The sequence below is a fragment of the Acanthochromis polyacanthus genome, chromosome 1, assembly GCF_021347895.1.
Source record: "Acanthochromis polyacanthus isolate Apoly-LR-REF ecotype Palm Island chromosome 1, KAUST_Apoly_ChrSc, whole genome shotgun sequence".
NCBI classification, from domain to species: domain Eukaryota; kingdom Metazoa; phylum Chordata; class Actinopteri; family Pomacentridae; genus Acanthochromis; species Acanthochromis polyacanthus.
The window spans coordinates 31,089,609-31,107,829 of record NC_067113.1 but is presented as its reverse complement, the minus strand read 5'-3'; the positions used below and the strand labels follow the sequence as shown (position 1 = coordinate 31,107,829).

Sequence of the window (18,221 nt, the reverse complement as noted above, 5' to 3'; positions counted from 1 at the left end):
GTCCTAGTGTGGATGGCGTATTAAAAATGCAGGTTAAGAAATCTAATGTGCATTAATTGAGAATTAATCTGCCAGTAAAGCTTAAAATTAACCAAGTAATCGTGCATGAATCGTAGTGAATTAAAAGCATCAAGATGTATGACATGTACTCAAGTACTGCACAAGTAAATGCACTTAGCTAGCTAGCTGCTACAAGGGCTAGCACTAATGTTGCTTTAGTATTAGAAGGAAATAATGACAGCCAACATCACGTCCAATGATGATGATTTGTATAGTGGGATTGGACGATATTTCGGGACAAACTGAGATAAGAGTATATTTTAATAACAGGTGTAAATGCAAAGACCAGTGGATCGGCCATCACTGTACAGATACCAATGATCTATAAATACCAGGTGGAAACGGTCCAAAAATTAATGAGAAAATGAAATAATTCCACGGAAGCCTCACTCCTGTTTACATTAATTTACTTTACATATCATGAGTAATAACAGTTATGATCACAAAAACCTGTCACATGAAAAATAAAGGCTGAGGTTAAACCGTCGGCTCCAGACGTGAGCAGACTTTCATTAAACTCTGGAGGAGAATTCTTCAGTTTACGGGTGAGTTAACCTTCTTCTAAGGTTAAAAAAAATCCATTTCCAGAGCCGGTTCCAGCCTCAGACCTGGATCACAGTCCAGACCGCGACAGAAACGTGTCCGAATGTCCTCCGTTTGTGTTCATCACTGCAGCAGCGTCTGTTTGACTACTCTCCCTTCTTTGTCGATGGCAAAGTTGTAATTCTTTGGATTGTCCAGAGCTTCTTCGATTCGCTGATCCAGGTTCTCCAAGGTGATGAAGTTCTTTACATCCTCCTGCAAGAAGAAGAAGAAGGTTAACATTTTTCCTCTTTTTAAAATACACACTGCATAACACACGGCTTCAAAAAAATTAAAATTCTGGCCAGAAAGTATGATATGCAGGCAAAATGAAAAACTGGGAATTGATCGTACCTGCAGCTGCAAAATCTCCTTCTCCTTGTCTTTGAGTAATTCCTGCTGCTCCTGTTCTCGCTGCATTATAACTTCCAGCTTCTTGCGCTGAGCTTCTTCTGCCTCCTGCTGGACCCTCAGGACTCTGAAACACACCAGTTGAGACGCTCAAGTCACCAAACACATTGATACAAGACACTAGAATACAATTCTGAGGGTAAAAGTCGTCCTCCTCTCTTCAGTTTTTGCTCCTCCTCACCGGAGTTTCAGCATGCGGAGGTTCTCCTGGTCGTTCCAGGCCATCAGGGCTCGATGCTCCTCAGCCTCCTGCCTCGCTCTTTCCTCGGCCCGGGAGCCCGTCTCCTCCTCGTACCTCTTTCGCAGCACCTCCTCCTTAAACTCCAGACTGATGAACACAAAAGGAGGGGCCCAGTGAAATCACTCATTTCAAACCAGACTGAATGCGAACTCCAAACAAATGTAAAAAAGGACGTCTTCCTATGGAGTCAGTAGATTCTTTTTACTGGGTCATTCCATATGATATCACCAAATTCTTTCTGCTCTATCATCTCCAATTCGCCTGATATTTTCACAGCATAAAATACAGATATTTATCAAGATATTTGTGAAGTTTTAGCTTGATATAGCAAATACTTTCAGAGATAACTTTCGTTTAATTAACTGCCTGTCGACTAATTTGCAGCATATTTTTTCACAAAATGAAATTTGAGGCTGTTTTAACGACAATATCGCCCGAACTATTAAAGACAAAAGCTTAAAATTTTCACTGTTATTCCTCACCATGTCACCGATTCAAAATCTGTGATATCTGGCAAGTAAAATATGAAATAAAAATCTAAGCTATCATGAAAATCCCATTTTTAAGCACACATTAACAATAACATGGTCTGTTTTAAACATACTCTGGTTATCTACGAGTTGAAATATTAAAGTGAAAGTAAGTCAAATTTTTGAGCACATAATAAAATAAAATTAAAAACAGAAAATGCAACGTTAAAGTCAGTTTTTAGAAATACGTATTAGTTTTCCCGATGCCAAGCTCAAATATTTAAACTGCTTTTCTTATTTGACTAAATGTTCAAACTCAAATGCATTTTTATTCAGGAAAAACAGCACATATTCACATTTTAAAAGGAATTTAAATTGTGTCATTTACGTATGTAAAAATGACTTGAAGGACTAATTAATTATCAGAATTGTTACGGTTAAATATTTTGTTGATTGACTGAAGTAATTAATCAGCTATTCTTATTTTAATTTGCAAAAGAAATCAAACCAAATTGATTATTTAACAATCAAAATTATTAAATATCAGACTTCAATCAAAAACACACACTTTTTAACACTTATAAGTACATTTTGACATGTTTTAAAGTGTACATTTTTAGCATATTACAGTTCAGATGACAGGTTTCAGCAGGATACAGATTTAAACAGAACACTGGATGATCTGTTACTGACAGTGACACCTTAAACCGGGGATATTAACGTACCGGAGCGCCCTCATGATCAGCTGGTACTCGGAGTATCTCTCCTTCAGGACAACCATCTCCACCGGATCCACCGGGGGAGGCGTTTTTATCCGGCCCTCCTTGGACTTGGCCACCGGGTCGGTGCGGGACTTTCTGCCCCGGACAGCCTCCACGAGCACGACGCTCCTGGGAGCTAGCAGACGGGCCGCCTGGACGCTCCTCCCGCCGATAACCTGGAACATGTCGGCGTTGAAATGCGGAAACAGGTGCGGATTCTCCGTCAGTAAACGTAACGGTGATGTAAATAATAAGAGTGTAAAACCAGCAGTTTAAGTTAACATTGAGACAGAAATGTTATCGACATAAGACGGCGGCCATTTTTGTGCCCTCTGACCGGCGGAAGTAGTTAGCATTAGCAAAGAGCGCCGTTACTCCATCTACCGCCATCTGTAGGTGAGGAAAAAGACTTTTACAGGTATATTTACTCTTTATTAATGTCTTAAAAGCAGAGTTTCCATCTTCGAAGACTCAAATACACTAGTAATGTTGTAATTTAACGCTTAATTAGTAATGTAAATGTGCAATGCTAATATCAAACAGTCTTGTTTTATTGTAAAAGTAATAGGACAAACAAGACCATTTTGTTTATATCTATGTATGTACTCTACCGTTCAAAAGTTTGGGGTCACTCGGGCAATTTCATGTTTTCCGTGAAAACTCTTTTTACTTTTATTCATATGCTAACATAACTGCACGAGGGTTTTCTAATCATCAATGAGCCTTTCAACACCATTAGCTAACACAATGTAGCATTAGAACACAGGAGTGATGGTTGCTGGAAATGTTCCTCTGTACCCCTATGGAGATATTCCATTAAAAATATCCAGCTAGAATAGTCATTTACCACATTAACAATGTCTAGACTGTATTTCTTATTAATTTAATGTTATCTTCAATGAAAAAAGCTGCTTTTATTTCAAAAATAAGGACATTCTTAAGTGATTCCAAGCTTTTAAACGATAGTGTATGCTTAAATAAACACATTTAGAGTGTAATGAAATCTTAATGAAGGGCATCTAGCTTTAGTATTACAAAGCTACAATATAAAACTAACATTTAAATGTAAGCAACTTATAATCGTTAGCAGTAGTAAAATAAGTTTGCAATACTAATATCAAAGTAAATAAAAGTCATCGGATGAACAATACTCATCTTGTCTTTTTCTCTACATATAGACACATTCTTATGAAGTAAAAGCAAGTAAACAAGTATACACATTTAGAGAGAGGGAAGTTAGATCTTAGTAAAATGCAACTTTATTATTAGAAAAATTAATGAATTCAGTCAACTAAATGAATTCAATCTTCCCTTACAAGTAATTTTGACCAATACAAACATCTTACTTCTGCAAAAGATCAATTTTACTCATAAAAGTTGATGTTGCACTAACTTTAACTGCAGCATAATTGTCAGATAACACATGCAGAAATTAATTTAGATTTTTTTTTCCTTGTAATGCTTTGATTGTTGCCAGTTAATTTAGAATTGATGAGCCTCTGGTAAATCGCAGTTAACTAGATTGTAAGTTTAGTATAGCTTTGTCGTCATCGATTTTTATATTGCTGATAAAAAAGACATTCACGACCACAATCTGTCATGTGAACAGGGATGTCATGCATTTTTCACTCTGGTTAGCCACAATGGTGTTGTATTAGATAATCGTGTACATATTTTATAAGAACTCTTAACATTAGCAGAGCTACCGTATTCATTATTGATATCCTACTGGTGTTCTTACCTTGGCAGAGGCAGCGTCTTTCTCCGGTTTAATCTCATTCTTAATATTATAAAAGTAATTGGATTACTGGTTTTAAAAAGTGACAATGGCAGGGATTTCTAGACAACTACACTTGGATGTTTGTTTGCACTCATGCAGTAGATTGAATACCTGTCAAATCAGAGCACTTCATCACTCTGATGCAAAAACCAACAAATAAAATCCACCACAAGCATAAAAACGTCTAGATCTTTGATTTATATGATTAAACACACTGGTGTAATAAATCCACCGTCACCTCCTGTAGCTTCAAGAGACCATAGAGCTGAGATGGAAAACCACTAGAATATGTTACTCGTGTAAAATTAGGCTACTGTTTTAAGGAAAAAAACATTCAACCAGAAGTAAAATGACATTTAAAATAGATAAATAGATAGTAATATCAAGGTAGGTAGACTTGATTTCACAGCAGATACTTTGACTTTTCAGCAGGAGAAGCACAGGTAGCGTGAACAACTTTAATTATGGCTCAGATTAATTTAAGCTATCATGCACAATACCACTAAACAGGAAACTGAATGTGATGCATGTTGATAGTGTTATTAAGTTCACCTGTTTTCATGATGTGACACAATAACTATTTCAGTCCTCTTCACAAACTGATGTCTCTCTAGTTGTGTTGCTGATTTCTTTCTTTTTCCACCTCAAACATAAACAGATTCAAAATAAACCTAAACAGAGGCGGCATAATATTTCTAAACCTTGCAGTGAAAAATGATTGCTCTTTTACTTCAGCTAATGAAGTACGTGAAAAATCCATTTCCAGATTCTGTATTTCATGAGATAAACCGTGTTATTCGGCATGAGGCACCACATTTAGATTATTTTTTAAATGCGTTTTGTGTCTTTCGTCAGGGTTCAGTGGGACGCCTGGTGTCAATGTGGTGATTGATGATCCTGCTAAACCAACCTATCAACACAGTGCAGCTGCAGCCAGCATGCCAGGAGCAGGGAATGATGGGAAATGGTGCAGTGCCGCCGTGTGCCGGTCATGTGACATTGAGAGCTGTAAGTAAGCATTAACTTAATGTGTTCAGAAATGATAAAATGCCCTTTTCACTGATGTTAGGTTTTATTTTAACAGGGGAAAAAAAAACATACGGTCTAAACAGTCTCAGATTGATTCTCTTACACCACAAATGGAATAGTTTTCTTCTGCTTTCCTCATTATTATTAATTTGTACAAAAATTCCTATACAGGGTGACCCAAAAGTTTGGAAACAAATGAAAAGTCCATAATCCAAATAATATAATGTTATTTCAATAAATCAGTGCCACAGATATATTCAGAAGAGTAACAGATTAGTGTAAAACAAACATATTTCGACATGTTCATGTTTGTTTCTTATACAAAGTTGTGAACGTTTCCACCAACTGGTTACACTTGTATCTTCTGGAATGTGTCTTCATTCATGCTTATGAAGGTTCCTCAAACTGGACAGTAAATGTTGCCTCATAGTACTTTTAGATGTTTAAAAAAATTAAAACTGTCAGATACTTTACCATCAAGAGTTTTGAAATCTGACACTGATGGCCTGAATTTTGAAGTGATGCTCCAGCATACCTGGACCTTATGGTTCTATTCATTTTCTTTCGAGTTATTGCACTCGGCAAGTACTATGCTTTTAAGTTATTTTATTATGCTACAACAAAAATGGGTAAAATAAGAGTGAATTCATGCACCCCCAACTGAAATAGACGCTGCAGTTAAACTTTGCTTCCAAACTTTTGGGTCACCCTGTATTTCCTCTTTTCTTTTACCATACAGGTTAAATTAAAATAAACAGACATTGCCTGGCAAATCCAGTAGTCACATACACTTTTCTTTGATGTGCTTTAGGTGTGTTTGCTTCATAAAGTTCTATTTTTTCCTACTTTTTTCATGCAAAACTTTGTTCCCTCTTAACCTAACTGTAATTGTAAATTGCTCATAATATAATTTTCCCTTTTATTTCTTTCCACTCATGGATACTTGAACGTGATTCTGAAAACCGTAAATCATAATCCTTCTAGTTTAATTTAATCCATCATCCCTACACATTGTTGGTGTACTTTGTTTGATTTATAGAATATTTTATTTCCCAGAGTGTCTTTCGTATTGGACAAAAACCTAAATAAAAGCATGATTAGCTCTGGGAATCAGAGGAAAATAACTGACATTTTTACTGACTCTCAAAAGAGTAAAACCACACAAAGTAAGTGCTCATAAAACTGTCTAAAAATGTATAATTTTTGGCTTGTTTTGTGTTTTTAAAATAAGTTTTGTACAGTAGTAGGCTTCATTCAACTGCTAGTTTACCCTGTGAGCTAACAAATACTCAAAGCACAGTTGCAGCTACAATGAGGCTGCAGTTGATGCCTGTTTTTATTCTTAGGATATGTGTATAGTCATAGTTTGCATGAAGAAATTAGTTGGCATTTGAAATAATTACATTCATTTACACCTTGATAAGATATGTAATTATTCACTTCCTACTTGGTCTAAACTTTTGCAGTATGTAACTTGTTTGTTTGTGCTGCTATTGTCCTAAATATCCGTAAAGGTGTCAAATCAAAACAGAAGATCTGAAGCATGTTGCAGGTCAGTTATATGTTTATTCAGCTTGTTGCCGGCTGTTACAGGAACACCAAGCGTAATGGTGCAGACTTTGTATTAGTTTCACAGATGTAAAGCACCATTTAGATCTAGGCTCAGCAGACAGACAACAAGGAGCGCCTGCAGTTTGTTTCGGTTTCGCTGTTTAGCTTTGAATGAACTTACAGAACAAAAACAAACAAACAAAATCTAGCGCACACACTGCATGATTATAAGGACAAACCAGTAACATTGAATCTTCCACTGCATTTACATTCCCAGAAGAAAAGACGGTTTTATTGGAAATTTAAAGAACCAAATAGCCACACTTACTCTGATTTCAAACCAAAGCTTGCAGTTTTGGTGTAAATGCAAAGGAAGACGAACTAAAAAGGACAAGAATGTGTTCCTAACATAATGAAAAGAAAAGTTTAAGGTTACTGGTTCACTGACTGCTACTACAGAACCAGGGGTGCAGGACATTGCTTAATTGATCGGTCGAGTTCCTGGAGAAAAAAAACAGGTTTCTTTCATCACTTCAAACACAGATAAAACCCAAGCATGAAGAGCTCAAAGGATTTAGGTTTTTTTTTTATCCTCCTCCACAAACAATTGGTCAAATGTTTGCACAAGGAGGGTTCAGGAAAGGTCGAATGTTAACTCCGCTGCTTGGACCTTAGCATGCGTGACGCGCAGGAACTCAGCCAAAACAACGCTGCTGTCCGACGGAGCTATGTAACTAATGCAGTGCAGCCACTCTGCGCTTCGCGGTTCGCCGTCTTCTTGATGTGTGGTGTCAGAACGTGTGTAGAAGAAGGGGGACTTCTGGTGGACCTCTTGTTTAGCACAAGGGCGCTGCTGTCTTGAGAAAGATGAGCTTCGGTTTGCGGTTTTGGTTTTGGGAGGAGGAAAGAAATTTGAGGGGGGGGAAGATGAAGAATGAGGGAGGGAAGAGAGGGGGGATGTTATGGAGGGATGCTTGGGATGTTCAGGGCACATGGGGGACAGAGGGGGTGAAGAATTCGGGTTTATGCCAGGTTGGTGGCATTAAGGTTTTAATTTAGGGCTGGAAGAGAGGGGTAAGCCAGCCGAATCTCCTCCCCCTCCAGAAGTTTCCTGATGAGAAAAGGAAAACATATTCTTTGCATATGTACTCAAAACAGACTAGATCAAGTTCATAAATGTTTAAATGAGCTGATCTTGCTTGTCATGTCTCACCTGTACGCTGCGATTTCAATGTCAAGGGCCATCTTCACATTGAGAAGGTCTTGGTATTCTCTCAGATAACGCGCCATCTCCTGCTTGGCTTCGGTGATGTCCCGCTCCAGTTCGCTTATCCTCATCTATAAATGCAAAAAGTCAACATCAAATGTTACAATTTGCCTCACAATGATTGGAAACTGGGTGTGTTTGTAGCTTTTCTGTCTGTAACCTTGCAGGTTTTCACCTCTGCTGTGAGCCTGCCAGCATTTCCTGCTGAGCTCTAGCTGCTGCAAAAAACATTTTCACACCTTCTACATGTTTCAGAGGAAAGAAGCATCCTTCCTTCTTTCTGGTTCTCTACTTTAAGACTATTTTTCTTTATTCTGAAGGATACTGGTTTGCTGTAACTATAGTTTTTCCTGTCCCTCGTCCTAAGCACTGTCTCAGAAGAAAAGCTCTAAAAATAAGAAGAAGGCTGTCCACCTGAAAATAGATGAAAACAAAGCCACACATCTGTACACACTCTCCTGTCCAAGCAGCAGGTTTTCTTTTTATAGCACCTTATCATTCACTGAGGTTATTTAGAAAAGCTCAGTCATCTCTTTTGAAGCTCTGGACACAGATTTAAAGAAACAAACAAACAAAATTCAGATTTACACAAACAAAATGAAATAAAATAAAGCATGTAATCAAAATTTGAGTGATGAATTAATTAAAAAACAACACTGAAAAGTTGGATGAAGTACACACAGAGGAATCTAAGCATGGCCTTTGAGAATAACTCAAACTGATTGACTAAAACAGCCATAAAAAGTTAAATACATGCATGTTTGGACCTTCACTCACCTGGTACTTTGTCACCTCCTTCGCCTGCGTCTCCTCCAGATCCTCCAGCTGCTTATTCAGGGAGTCGATGACGTTCCGGAGAGCCTCGATCTCCGTGGACCGGGACTGAAGCAGCCTCCGGTACTCCATGGTCTCCTCCCGGATGGCGTGCACGGCCTCGTTGTTTTTGCTGGCCATCTCGGCCACGCTCGCGAACTTGCTGTGGTACCAGTCCTCGGCGGCCTGCATGTTCTTGTTGGCCAGCCGCTCGTACTGCGCCCGGATGTCTCGCAGGGCGGTGGAGAGGTCGGGCCGGGACACCTCCACGTCCACGCTGATGTTGGCCATCTGCAGCTGGGCCTGCAGCTCCACCTGCTCCTCGGCAAAGACCTTCTTCAGGAACACCATCTCGTCGCACAGAGACACCACGGTGGCCTCCGTGTCACAGTTGTAGACCACGGCCCTGCTCGCCTCGTCTCTGGCCCTCTGCAGAGCCTCCTCGGCGTCCATCCGCCGCCTCGCCTCCTCCTCGTAGCGCTCCTTCAGTTGCTCGTACACGTCGCGCAGGTAGTCCCTCTCCGCCTCCATTCGCATCTTCTCCCCGTTCTCCGAGTCAATCATGGCCCTCAAGCTCCTCGCCTCCCCCTCGTAGAGCGCCTGCAGACGTGACGGGTCGTTCTGCCGCCTCTTTAACGCATCCAACTCGGCCAGCAGGGCTCGGTTCTGCAGCTCCAGGTGTCTCACCTTGTCGATGTAGGTGGCGAAGCGGTCGTTCAGGTCCACCAGCTGTGCCCTCTCCTGGGAGCGCAGGCCCAGCAGCTCTGTGTTGAGGGAGCTGGCCTGAGCCAAGTCCATCCTCTGGGAACCGTCCGGCAGCGAAGAGGAGGCCATCCTGAGGTTCCTCTTCCCGGGCGGAGGAGCTCGGGAAGAGGAGTAGAGAGAGGAAGACATGGAGGATTTGGTGGTGGTTCGGGAGCCTTTGTAGCTGTCCCAAGGGCGGCGGTAGGAGAAGAGGGAATCGTAGCTCATGATGAATTTTTTGTGGTGGATTTTTTGTTTGTTTAGGAAAATGTATGTTTCGGTTTCAGAAGGTTTTCTTACGTCCCCCTTGTTCTGCACACCATCGGTGAGGATGAGTGAGCGTTTTTGCACTGCACCAGTTCAGTGATGCTGCAGATCCCCGGCTTTTATAGCGTGAGGCTGCCCCCCTCCTCCTCCAGCACAGAGGAACATCAGTGCTGTCAGCATTCAGCAGGCCAATGGCAGGCTGCTGCAGTGAAGAGAGAGCCGGTTGGTTTTCAGACTCACTCTCTGCTCAGGCAGGCAGAGGAGATGTGGTAGAGCAGCTTTTCATTTAACCTACCCCCGAAGAGGCATTAGAATCCACTGTTTTCATCACTCTGTGCAGTTCTGAAGGCACATTTTACTCTACTCTGTGTCTCCAATGCAAGCTTGGACACATTTCTTAAGCAATGCACAATTATGCATTAACTGGCAGAGAAATGTTCTTTAAAATCCTGTGAAAATGACTTGAAACAAAGTCTTTACCCCAACCCAGTGATAGAAAATCAATATGTAGTGCATAAAGTAAGAGTGAGGGAGGCATTCACTTCAACAGTCAGGCACTTAAAGGTTTTAATGCTCTAAGAGGAAATAAATTAATAGTGTCTGCTATTTTATGAAAGATAATTCAGCCCCATATTAACCCTCAAGCTGCTTATTCAACATAGTTCCTTTTCTGACTTGTTCTTTACCCCAGGGATGTATTTCAAAGCTATTTTCTTCTTAAAGCATCTTTAGGTTCTCTCTTTGTTGCTGCCTGCGTTGATGTGAAACGCAATCTGGTAGATATTCACATTTTGTATCGCGGTGCCCTAATTACTGCCAGTGCATCCAGAGCATCTTTAAACATGTCGGTTTGATCTAATGAGGTTGCAAATTGATGAGTCACGGATGTTCTTCGACCGTCCTGCCTCTTGACAGTGTGTGTGGGAAGAAGAAGAAAGTGCTATCTGTATCTGCTGACACTCGCAAACACACCTCGAGATGAGTCAGAGTGTAAATCAGTGTTTGCTGGGAAAAAAGAGGCATCGAGCTAATCCAGAAAGAGGGTACTATTCCTACTCAAGGACACATTTGGATATGGTCTCACCGGTGGTCAGGATGCTGCCGCTCTGCGAGAGAACTGACCCGACATTCAGCAGACGACTTAAAGGGAAAATAATTAGTGGTTGTAATTAGCAGTTCTTGATAAATGCAGATGCTCGAGCCAAAAGTTACTGATTCAACCTTAATTCAAACTCTGAGTACGTCGACATATGGAGGCCTCATTTGCGCTGAATCGAGTAGGAAAATAGAAGACGTAGGAAACAAAAATATTAAAATGCAAAGTTAGTAATTATATTAAAGCATTTAAGATTTACGAACAAACAAATCAAGTACAACAGGAACAGCTGGGAGTCAAATATGATTACATTAAAAGCCTGAATTGTCCTTAAAGATGAAAGCAAGTCCAGCTTTAGATTGTTCTGCATGTTATTCCAGGTTGCAGGAACAAAATGAGTAAAACTAGACACCATCCGTCACCATCAGCTGCTGAAATCCCTCCTCTGTCTCAGGGGAATTCACACAGTAAAAACAGCAAACATATCACCATGATGAATGCAAAACAGCCTTAAAACATTCAGGATGTGAAGCCCCATGTTTAATTCACTTTGGAGTAACGAGGCATGTTATACCAGGAAAGAGTCGTGAGAAGAGAAACTCCATCTCCTGCACTCTTATGTAACTCTCTGTGTCTCTGCTGCCAGTATTTTCAGCATCACTTTTTCAGCTACAGAGGCTAAACTGTTGTTTTCAAGCAGAATAATGTCAGTAGGCGACACCATTATTGACTTTTCCTTTCCAGGCTGCAATCTTGACACCTTGCAAACTAAAAAAATAGAACTTCTGTAGCATGTCTGACCTAATTAGGAGCAGTTGGCTGCCTTAGATTGCAAAAAAAAGTAACATTTTTGTGCAGCGTTGTAGTTCTTCGTAGCTGCCAATAGAGGTCGATGAAGCTCATTGATCGCCTTACAGTCAAAAGGGAGGGTTTACACAAAGAGATGATTAAGCTTTTCTTTTATAGCCGCGATAATTAATCAGTTTATTTGAGGAAAAACCAATGGGGAGTGCTGCACTGGGTCAAGAACAACAGTGTCGGGAAGAATGAAAGAAATACAGAATCAGGACTTCAAGGATAGTAGAGCCATCAGTTAGTAAAGACTTCTGTCCCACTCCTTATTAATGGAAGTCTTTATTGATACTGCCTTGGACGCTTTTTGGACTGTCGATCAATGACTTCCATTAATAAGAAGTGGGACAGTCATTAATTTGTCACTTTACTAATCAATTTATTTCTTTGTTTATTTAACGAGATGAAGCATGGAGCTGAGTCTAATTTGCGTTCTGCACCTCTGGTTAGTGTGGCAGCTGGAGTAGTTTCAGATATTACTCTTGACTTTAAATTGGATTTAAACTCACAGAAATCCACAGATCTAACTGCGAAATGTTTTGTTTAAAGTTTGTGTTTCTTTGCATAGAAAGAAGAAGCTCTCAACATGAATTATCATAGAGAAAATATACTTCTGAAGCAGAAGACATCAGATGTTAAAAGTGTTTTTTAACTGCTTGAGTCTGAAGTTGAAGCTCAGCCAGTCTTTTCTACACGTCACAGTTGGAAAATGCACAAGTGTAAATAATTAAATGAATAGTGGCTGTACTGTTTTTAGCTGCTTCTGCTTCTGGCTTAATGTTATTAGTAGCAGCTGAGCATTTTCCTATTATGACAAGTCAAAACTTACGTTCCGACAAAGGCCCTTTGTGTCTTTAGGCTTCTATGAAAGAAAGATAAGGTCTTTATTTATTGTTGCTTGACATTTGAATGGATCACTCAGACCGTAGCACAATAAGAATCGGATTCCTTTCTTTTACCTGGAGTGTGATCGGAGAGTTTTGGTGCCTCGTTGTGTCCAGAAGTGAACAATTTGACTCATAACAGCAGCGCTTTATCCCGCCAACATGCAGATATGTGGAATCTTTAAGGTAGACACAGATTTTAATTTCTGACTTACTATAAAGAAAAAATCTGGCAGCAAGAGTGTCAGAAAAAATATTAGAAACTGTAAGATATTTTAACATTCAAAAAACTGTAAAAAAAAAAAAAAAAAAAGGTCAGATAATGGCAAATATCTGTAAAATAGTAACATTTATGATGGGTTTAAATACAGTAAAACAGCAAAAATGTACTGTGACACAAAGAGGAAGTTAATATTTAATGACATTTTGGCCTGTTTTTTAATTACTTATTTATACTATTTTATGTGATTGTATCAGATATTATCTATAATTTAACAAACTAGGGGAAAACCGTAAAAAAAAAAACAGATTAATCATTGTATTTAGCATTTTTCAGTCCTTACTACACACAGTTTTTCTTTCAAATCATAGCAAATATCTGTGAAATAATTATATATTAGCTGGTTTAAATGCCATAAAACTGTAAACTTACTGTGACAGAAAGAAGAAGTTATTTGAAAAAAAAAGAATTTTTGAAGATATTATGTACATTTTGGCCAGTTTTTTTTTACAGTAAAATAACAGATACATAATTATATTGCATCACTGAAATAATTATATATTTGATGTTTTAAATACAAAAAACATAGTGTAGTTTTATGGTCAAATGTTATTAAAGAGAAAACAACTTGTTTACAGTTTTGGCCTATTTTTTGTTTGTTTTCTTACAGTTAACATGCAAATTACTGCTTTCCATTTTTGATTTTACTCATCATCTGTAGTTTAACACAAAAGGACAGAATCTTAAAATAACAGCAAATTAATCGAAAAATACGGTTAAAAATTGTTGAAAACTGTTGTTCACCTGCTGTCAGTCCCAAATAGATGAGCTTGTCCACATTAGGTCAAGTAATGACAGCTGACTTGGATATACATAAATCATAGAAATATTGTGTGCTTGGGATTTATTTACACTCTGTTATGTAGATAAACAGATGCTTTGTCGTTTAGTGAAGATACTTGAATAAATTTTACTCAGGGATGTTGTCATTGAAGGCTTTGAACACTAGGTGGCACATGTGCTCTGCTTGTCAGTGTGATACTGTAGATGGTTTCAGAGGAAACTGTTTCTTTCCTCCATTATGTTTGACAAAATATTCACAACTAAAATGACATTAGGTCACGTTATCATCCATGCTGCTGCAGAGTCTCCCTTCAGCTACCATTACCAAGCGATTAATTCCTAGATCACACTATTAAAAGTCAGCTGTAGCCTCATGTAGTCGAAGAAAAAATGCAAATTTCATGTTTATTCAGAGGTCATTTACAGTGAATATATTTCCCAGTGGTACATAAGGTAAAAATAAGTACATAAAACATTTCTATTGACAGATAAAGACTTTGGAATGTCAGGCTTTTCATTGCTAAAATCATTTGTACATGTACAAGAATTGCAGGTGCACATTTCCACATGAATATAACAAATCAATCCATGTTTTTCTTTTTTCTTATTTTTGAAATCGTGACGGAGAAATAAAAGAGCTCGGAGCAACTCGAAGAAGAGCATGTAGAAGAACTGCATGTCAGATCTACCTTCCACTGTTGTACATTCAGTCGAAGTGTGTAAAATGCTATGCACATAAAATCACATGAAGAATAGAAGACATCCAACATAGAAACCAGACAGAAATTTACCTTTAGGCTAAGTTTCAATACAAAAAGTGTATTCCTTTGGTAGAAAACTTTATCTCAGGAAAAAATCAAACAATAAAACATGTGCTGGATATAAAGATCTTGCATCTTGCATGGCATGTTGTTCCATCCGCTGGGCTGATGGACTGTGGGACTAAAACATTCACCTCATCTCATCAGTGCTGCATATTCATTTATGTTGCCATGAAGCCAGAGCTGACATGCACTGGGGCTGCTCTTTCTACAAAACACAGCAACTTCTGATTACAGCATGAAGGTGGTCATTCACAGGTCGATCTGTTTACAGTACTTTGGTTCATTTTTGTTTGATCACCAAGTCCTTAAGAGTGCTGGGGAGGAATAATTGCGCGCAGTGCGTCCAAAGTGTAAACTATGTGCCCACAGAGTTACAGTATAGACATTCGAAATGAAGCAGTGACACACAGAGGAAAAATAGAAACAATCTTTCCAGACTTGTCTTGTGCATGAAATGGGGCAACATTACTGCCATACACACTAGTAATTTCAGACAGTGCAACTCAAACTTCATTCGCATCCTCGTTTAGAAGATTTTCAGCCTTTTGCCGATCGCCCTGCCGCCTTTTGCCACTCTCTGGCTCGGCTGGTCCTTTGAGAGCGGGCAGTACTTGATGGTGTGCGCATTGTCGCCGTTGGCACTGCAGAGGGGGCAGGTGTATGCCCGCAGGATGGGGCACAGCACCCTGCCGTCCGTCGTCTTCAGGATGTGGGTGCCGTAAACTTCCTCCGGCGCGCCGTTATTCCGACAGAAGACGCACACTTTGGGCTCCGGCTTGCACCTCTGAGTCTGTTTGCGCCTCCGCTCCATGGAGAGCAGGTCGAGGCCGGCGAAGCTTCCCCTGTAGGAGGGAGAATCTCTGTCTCCCAGCTGGGAATCGCCGGCGAGGTGCTCGTACGGCCTCAGGAGCGAGATGTGCTCCTTGAGATCGTAGATGGAGATCGGAGGGGAGCCCGGAGCCGCGCAGCAGCAGCACTCCAAGTGTCCGTCGCCGTCCCTGCCGTGCCCAATTACGCAAGAGCAAACCGGGGAGTCGTCCTCCAGCCCCAGGGTCGCTTTGAGGGACTCGGTGATGGAGTTGGGGCTGCAGGACGGGTTGCTGGACTTGTTTTTGGCCACGAGAGTCGACAGACCGAGGTAGTCGTTCCAAAAATTAAAGGTGTAATCATAAGGAGACCGCGCGTCCAGGTAGCCGCGGTCCAAAAGATCCATCCTGCAGCGCTGCAGAGTTTATTGTCCACACAAGCGAGTAGGCGTTTCAGGCGGTGTGTCTGCCAGCATGGGTAGCCCGTGGATGGGGTTCCTTCTCTCTTCTCTTGCGGGGTCTACTTTGCAGAAGCCTTCAGCATGTAGGCGCTGATAAGTTCCCCAGAATAAAACACGGAGGCGTGGTTTGGTTCAAGTTGATTTTCTCTCCAGCCCCCATAGGAGGGTCTACAGAGCAGAGCAGAGAGTCACTGAGCTGGGAAAAATAATTTCCCCTCCCATTAGAGCTATTAGCACCGAAAGCGTATCTCTTTGTGTTACAAGGAAACCGTCTGTCCTGTTGGTTTGGGTTTTCCTCATTTTTGTGTGCTATTCTTTAGGTCTTTTTGTCTTTGTTGTGGCATTTTTTTTTTAATAGCATTCAACAGAAAATAAATGAATTTAGAGTCAGGATGTGACAGATTTTTAATTCTCAGTTTACAGTTTACACTTCCACACCAAGTGGAAGGGATTCCTGCAACAGCTTTGAATGGTTTTAGAGCAGATATTAGTCTATGCTAAGCTCAGATAATCCTGAATATGACCATCATCTGGGCTTTTTTTAAGACTCAACTCCTCCAGTGACAGTAAACATAAAATAAAGTATAGAATTGGCAAAATTCTCCTTTATTATAGTGGTAGAAGTTTATTTTTTCCATCGCAGTCTCTTCCAGTTTGCATAACAATAAAGAAGCATGTGCTGCCTGCTGTTTACAGCTCATTGCAAACCCACATGCAGAACGGAAATTAGATTATTTTTACCATTTCTGCTCATTACATAAATAAATACAAAAATGCACCCACTCTTGTGAGGGACTACTATATTACCCGAGATATATGTCACTTATTTTGCTTCTTTTCAGACCTTTTATTGTCTCAAAATCTAAACAAGGGAGAGCAGTACATTGGTTGAAGCCGTCACAGTTAGTAGAGATGTTCGACCTGTCACGAGGGGTCACAAGCAGACTTTGTTTTAGAGGCTCAAAAGTCAATAGAGGTCGACAGTCACTGGTCTAGACAATAGATTAGTGAGCCTGTCCTTTGAGCTGAATGTTTTCTTGTGCTAAACATCCTCAAGGTTAGTGTTTTACAGTCGCTAATATGGAAAAAGACAGTTAAAATGACGAAAACGTAAAGTTCTTTATCAGAAAATTCAGGAGGAAAGACTTGATTTTTGCCTGGTGGTGCAGTAACACCGCAAAAAACGGCGACCTTCTTGACGCAAACAAATGAAAAGAGAATAATTCAGCATCATTGGTGCTTTTAACAGATCTTTTCCTGCACCGATGAACCGGTCGTTCCACGTGAAGCTGCACCTGTTCTGCTTCCCCCGAGTCCACGGCTTTGTGCTCACAACCAGCTCTGCTCTACTCCATTGTCTCCTCTCTACAGCGGGCCGTTTAACTTCATTAATATGCATTAAAACGGAGTGTGCCGCATCTGTGTGTGTGTGTGTGTGTGTGTGTGTGTGTGTGTGTGTGTGTGTGTGTGTGTGTGTGTGTGTGTCAGTCAAAGCCCAGTATAAGACAGGCTCACGAAAAAAAAAAGAGAAGGAGCTTGATAACTGACCTGACTGCCGGGACAATGACTATGTTACTATTTTTGTCACACCCTCAAGTGAAATATTAAGGACAGTCAAAGCTGAGACAAAAGTCATTTGCACGTCTTATACTTTCAAATTGGAGCTCAGATCAATTTGCTACCATCGTGAGGGGCTTTCACTGATGAAATAAATCAATATCAGTCTGCTACAGGCTTAGAATTCGTCTCTGGCTGATTCTCTTCTTCAGAATTGCAGGGAAATGTATATTAAAAACTTAAATCACTGTTTTATTCCCGCTTCTGGGTTCGGTGTTGTGTTTGTGTACCGCTTTATTACAACTTATAAACGTGTCTGTTTCTAGATTTGTGTTCGTTCTGAAATAAGACCTCTATTTGGTGTCGCGTAAGGGTGAATTTGACTCTAAATCACGCTATAGTCTACAAGAAAATGCGCGTGTGTCCAAAATTTGCATGCTCCTATAATTCTTTGGAGAGAGAAGACGTTTGGCGGCGCTATAAAAGTTTCCTGCGAGTCGAGGTGGCAAAAAGCATGAAGAAAATCATGCTAGCGAGACAGTTTTTCTTGCATGTGAGAATAAATTATCATCAGAATACACCACATGGTCCGTTTTCAAGGTCACCTCCAGCTCCGCATGCACAAAGCAAATCATGAGAGAGCATTTAAAAGATGAATGGCTGCCATATCACAATAGATAAATTGCATGGGGGCCAATATGG

General features: G+C 40.2%; 3 protein-coding genes across 3 annotated transcripts; all 3 read right to left on the bottom strand.

The window, feature by feature from the left end:
• Positions 1–450: 450 nt before the first annotated feature.
• On the bottom strand, positions 451–2,876 carry mrps26 (mitochondrial ribosomal protein S26). The gene is made up of 4 exons (XM_022216785.2): positions 2,490–2,876; positions 1,235–1,381; positions 997–1,120; positions 451–858 (listed from the first exon to the last, which is right to left on the bottom strand). Exons 1-4 carry the CDS (start codon positions 2,708–2,710, stop codon positions 727–729), a joined length of 624 nt encoding a protein of 207 aa, XP_022072477.1. The 5' UTR covers positions 2,711–2,876; the 3' UTR covers positions 451–726.
• Positions 2,877–6,880: 4,004 nt separating this feature from the next.
• On the bottom strand, positions 6,881–10,093 carry si:dkey-33c12.3 (uncharacterized protein LOC335380 homolog). The gene is made up of 3 exons (XM_022216796.2): positions 8,930–10,093; positions 8,099–8,223; positions 6,881–7,996 (listed from the first exon to the last, which is right to left on the bottom strand). Exons 1-3 carry the CDS (start codon positions 9,935–9,937, stop codon positions 7,936–7,938), a joined length of 1,194 nt encoding a protein of 397 aa, XP_022072488.1. The 5' UTR covers positions 9,938–10,093; the 3' UTR covers positions 6,881–7,935.
• Positions 10,094–14,257: 4,164 nt separating this feature from the next.
• LOC110967099 (nanos homolog 1-like) lies at positions 14,258–16,128 on the bottom strand. Its single transcript, XM_022216614.2, has one exon. The coding sequence runs from the start codon at positions 15,906–15,908 to the stop codon at positions 15,222–15,224; it is 687 nt and encodes a 228-aa protein (XP_022072306.1). The 5' UTR covers positions 15,909–16,128; the 3' UTR covers positions 14,258–15,221.
• Between the last annotated feature and the right edge of the window lie 2,093 nt (positions 16,129–18,221).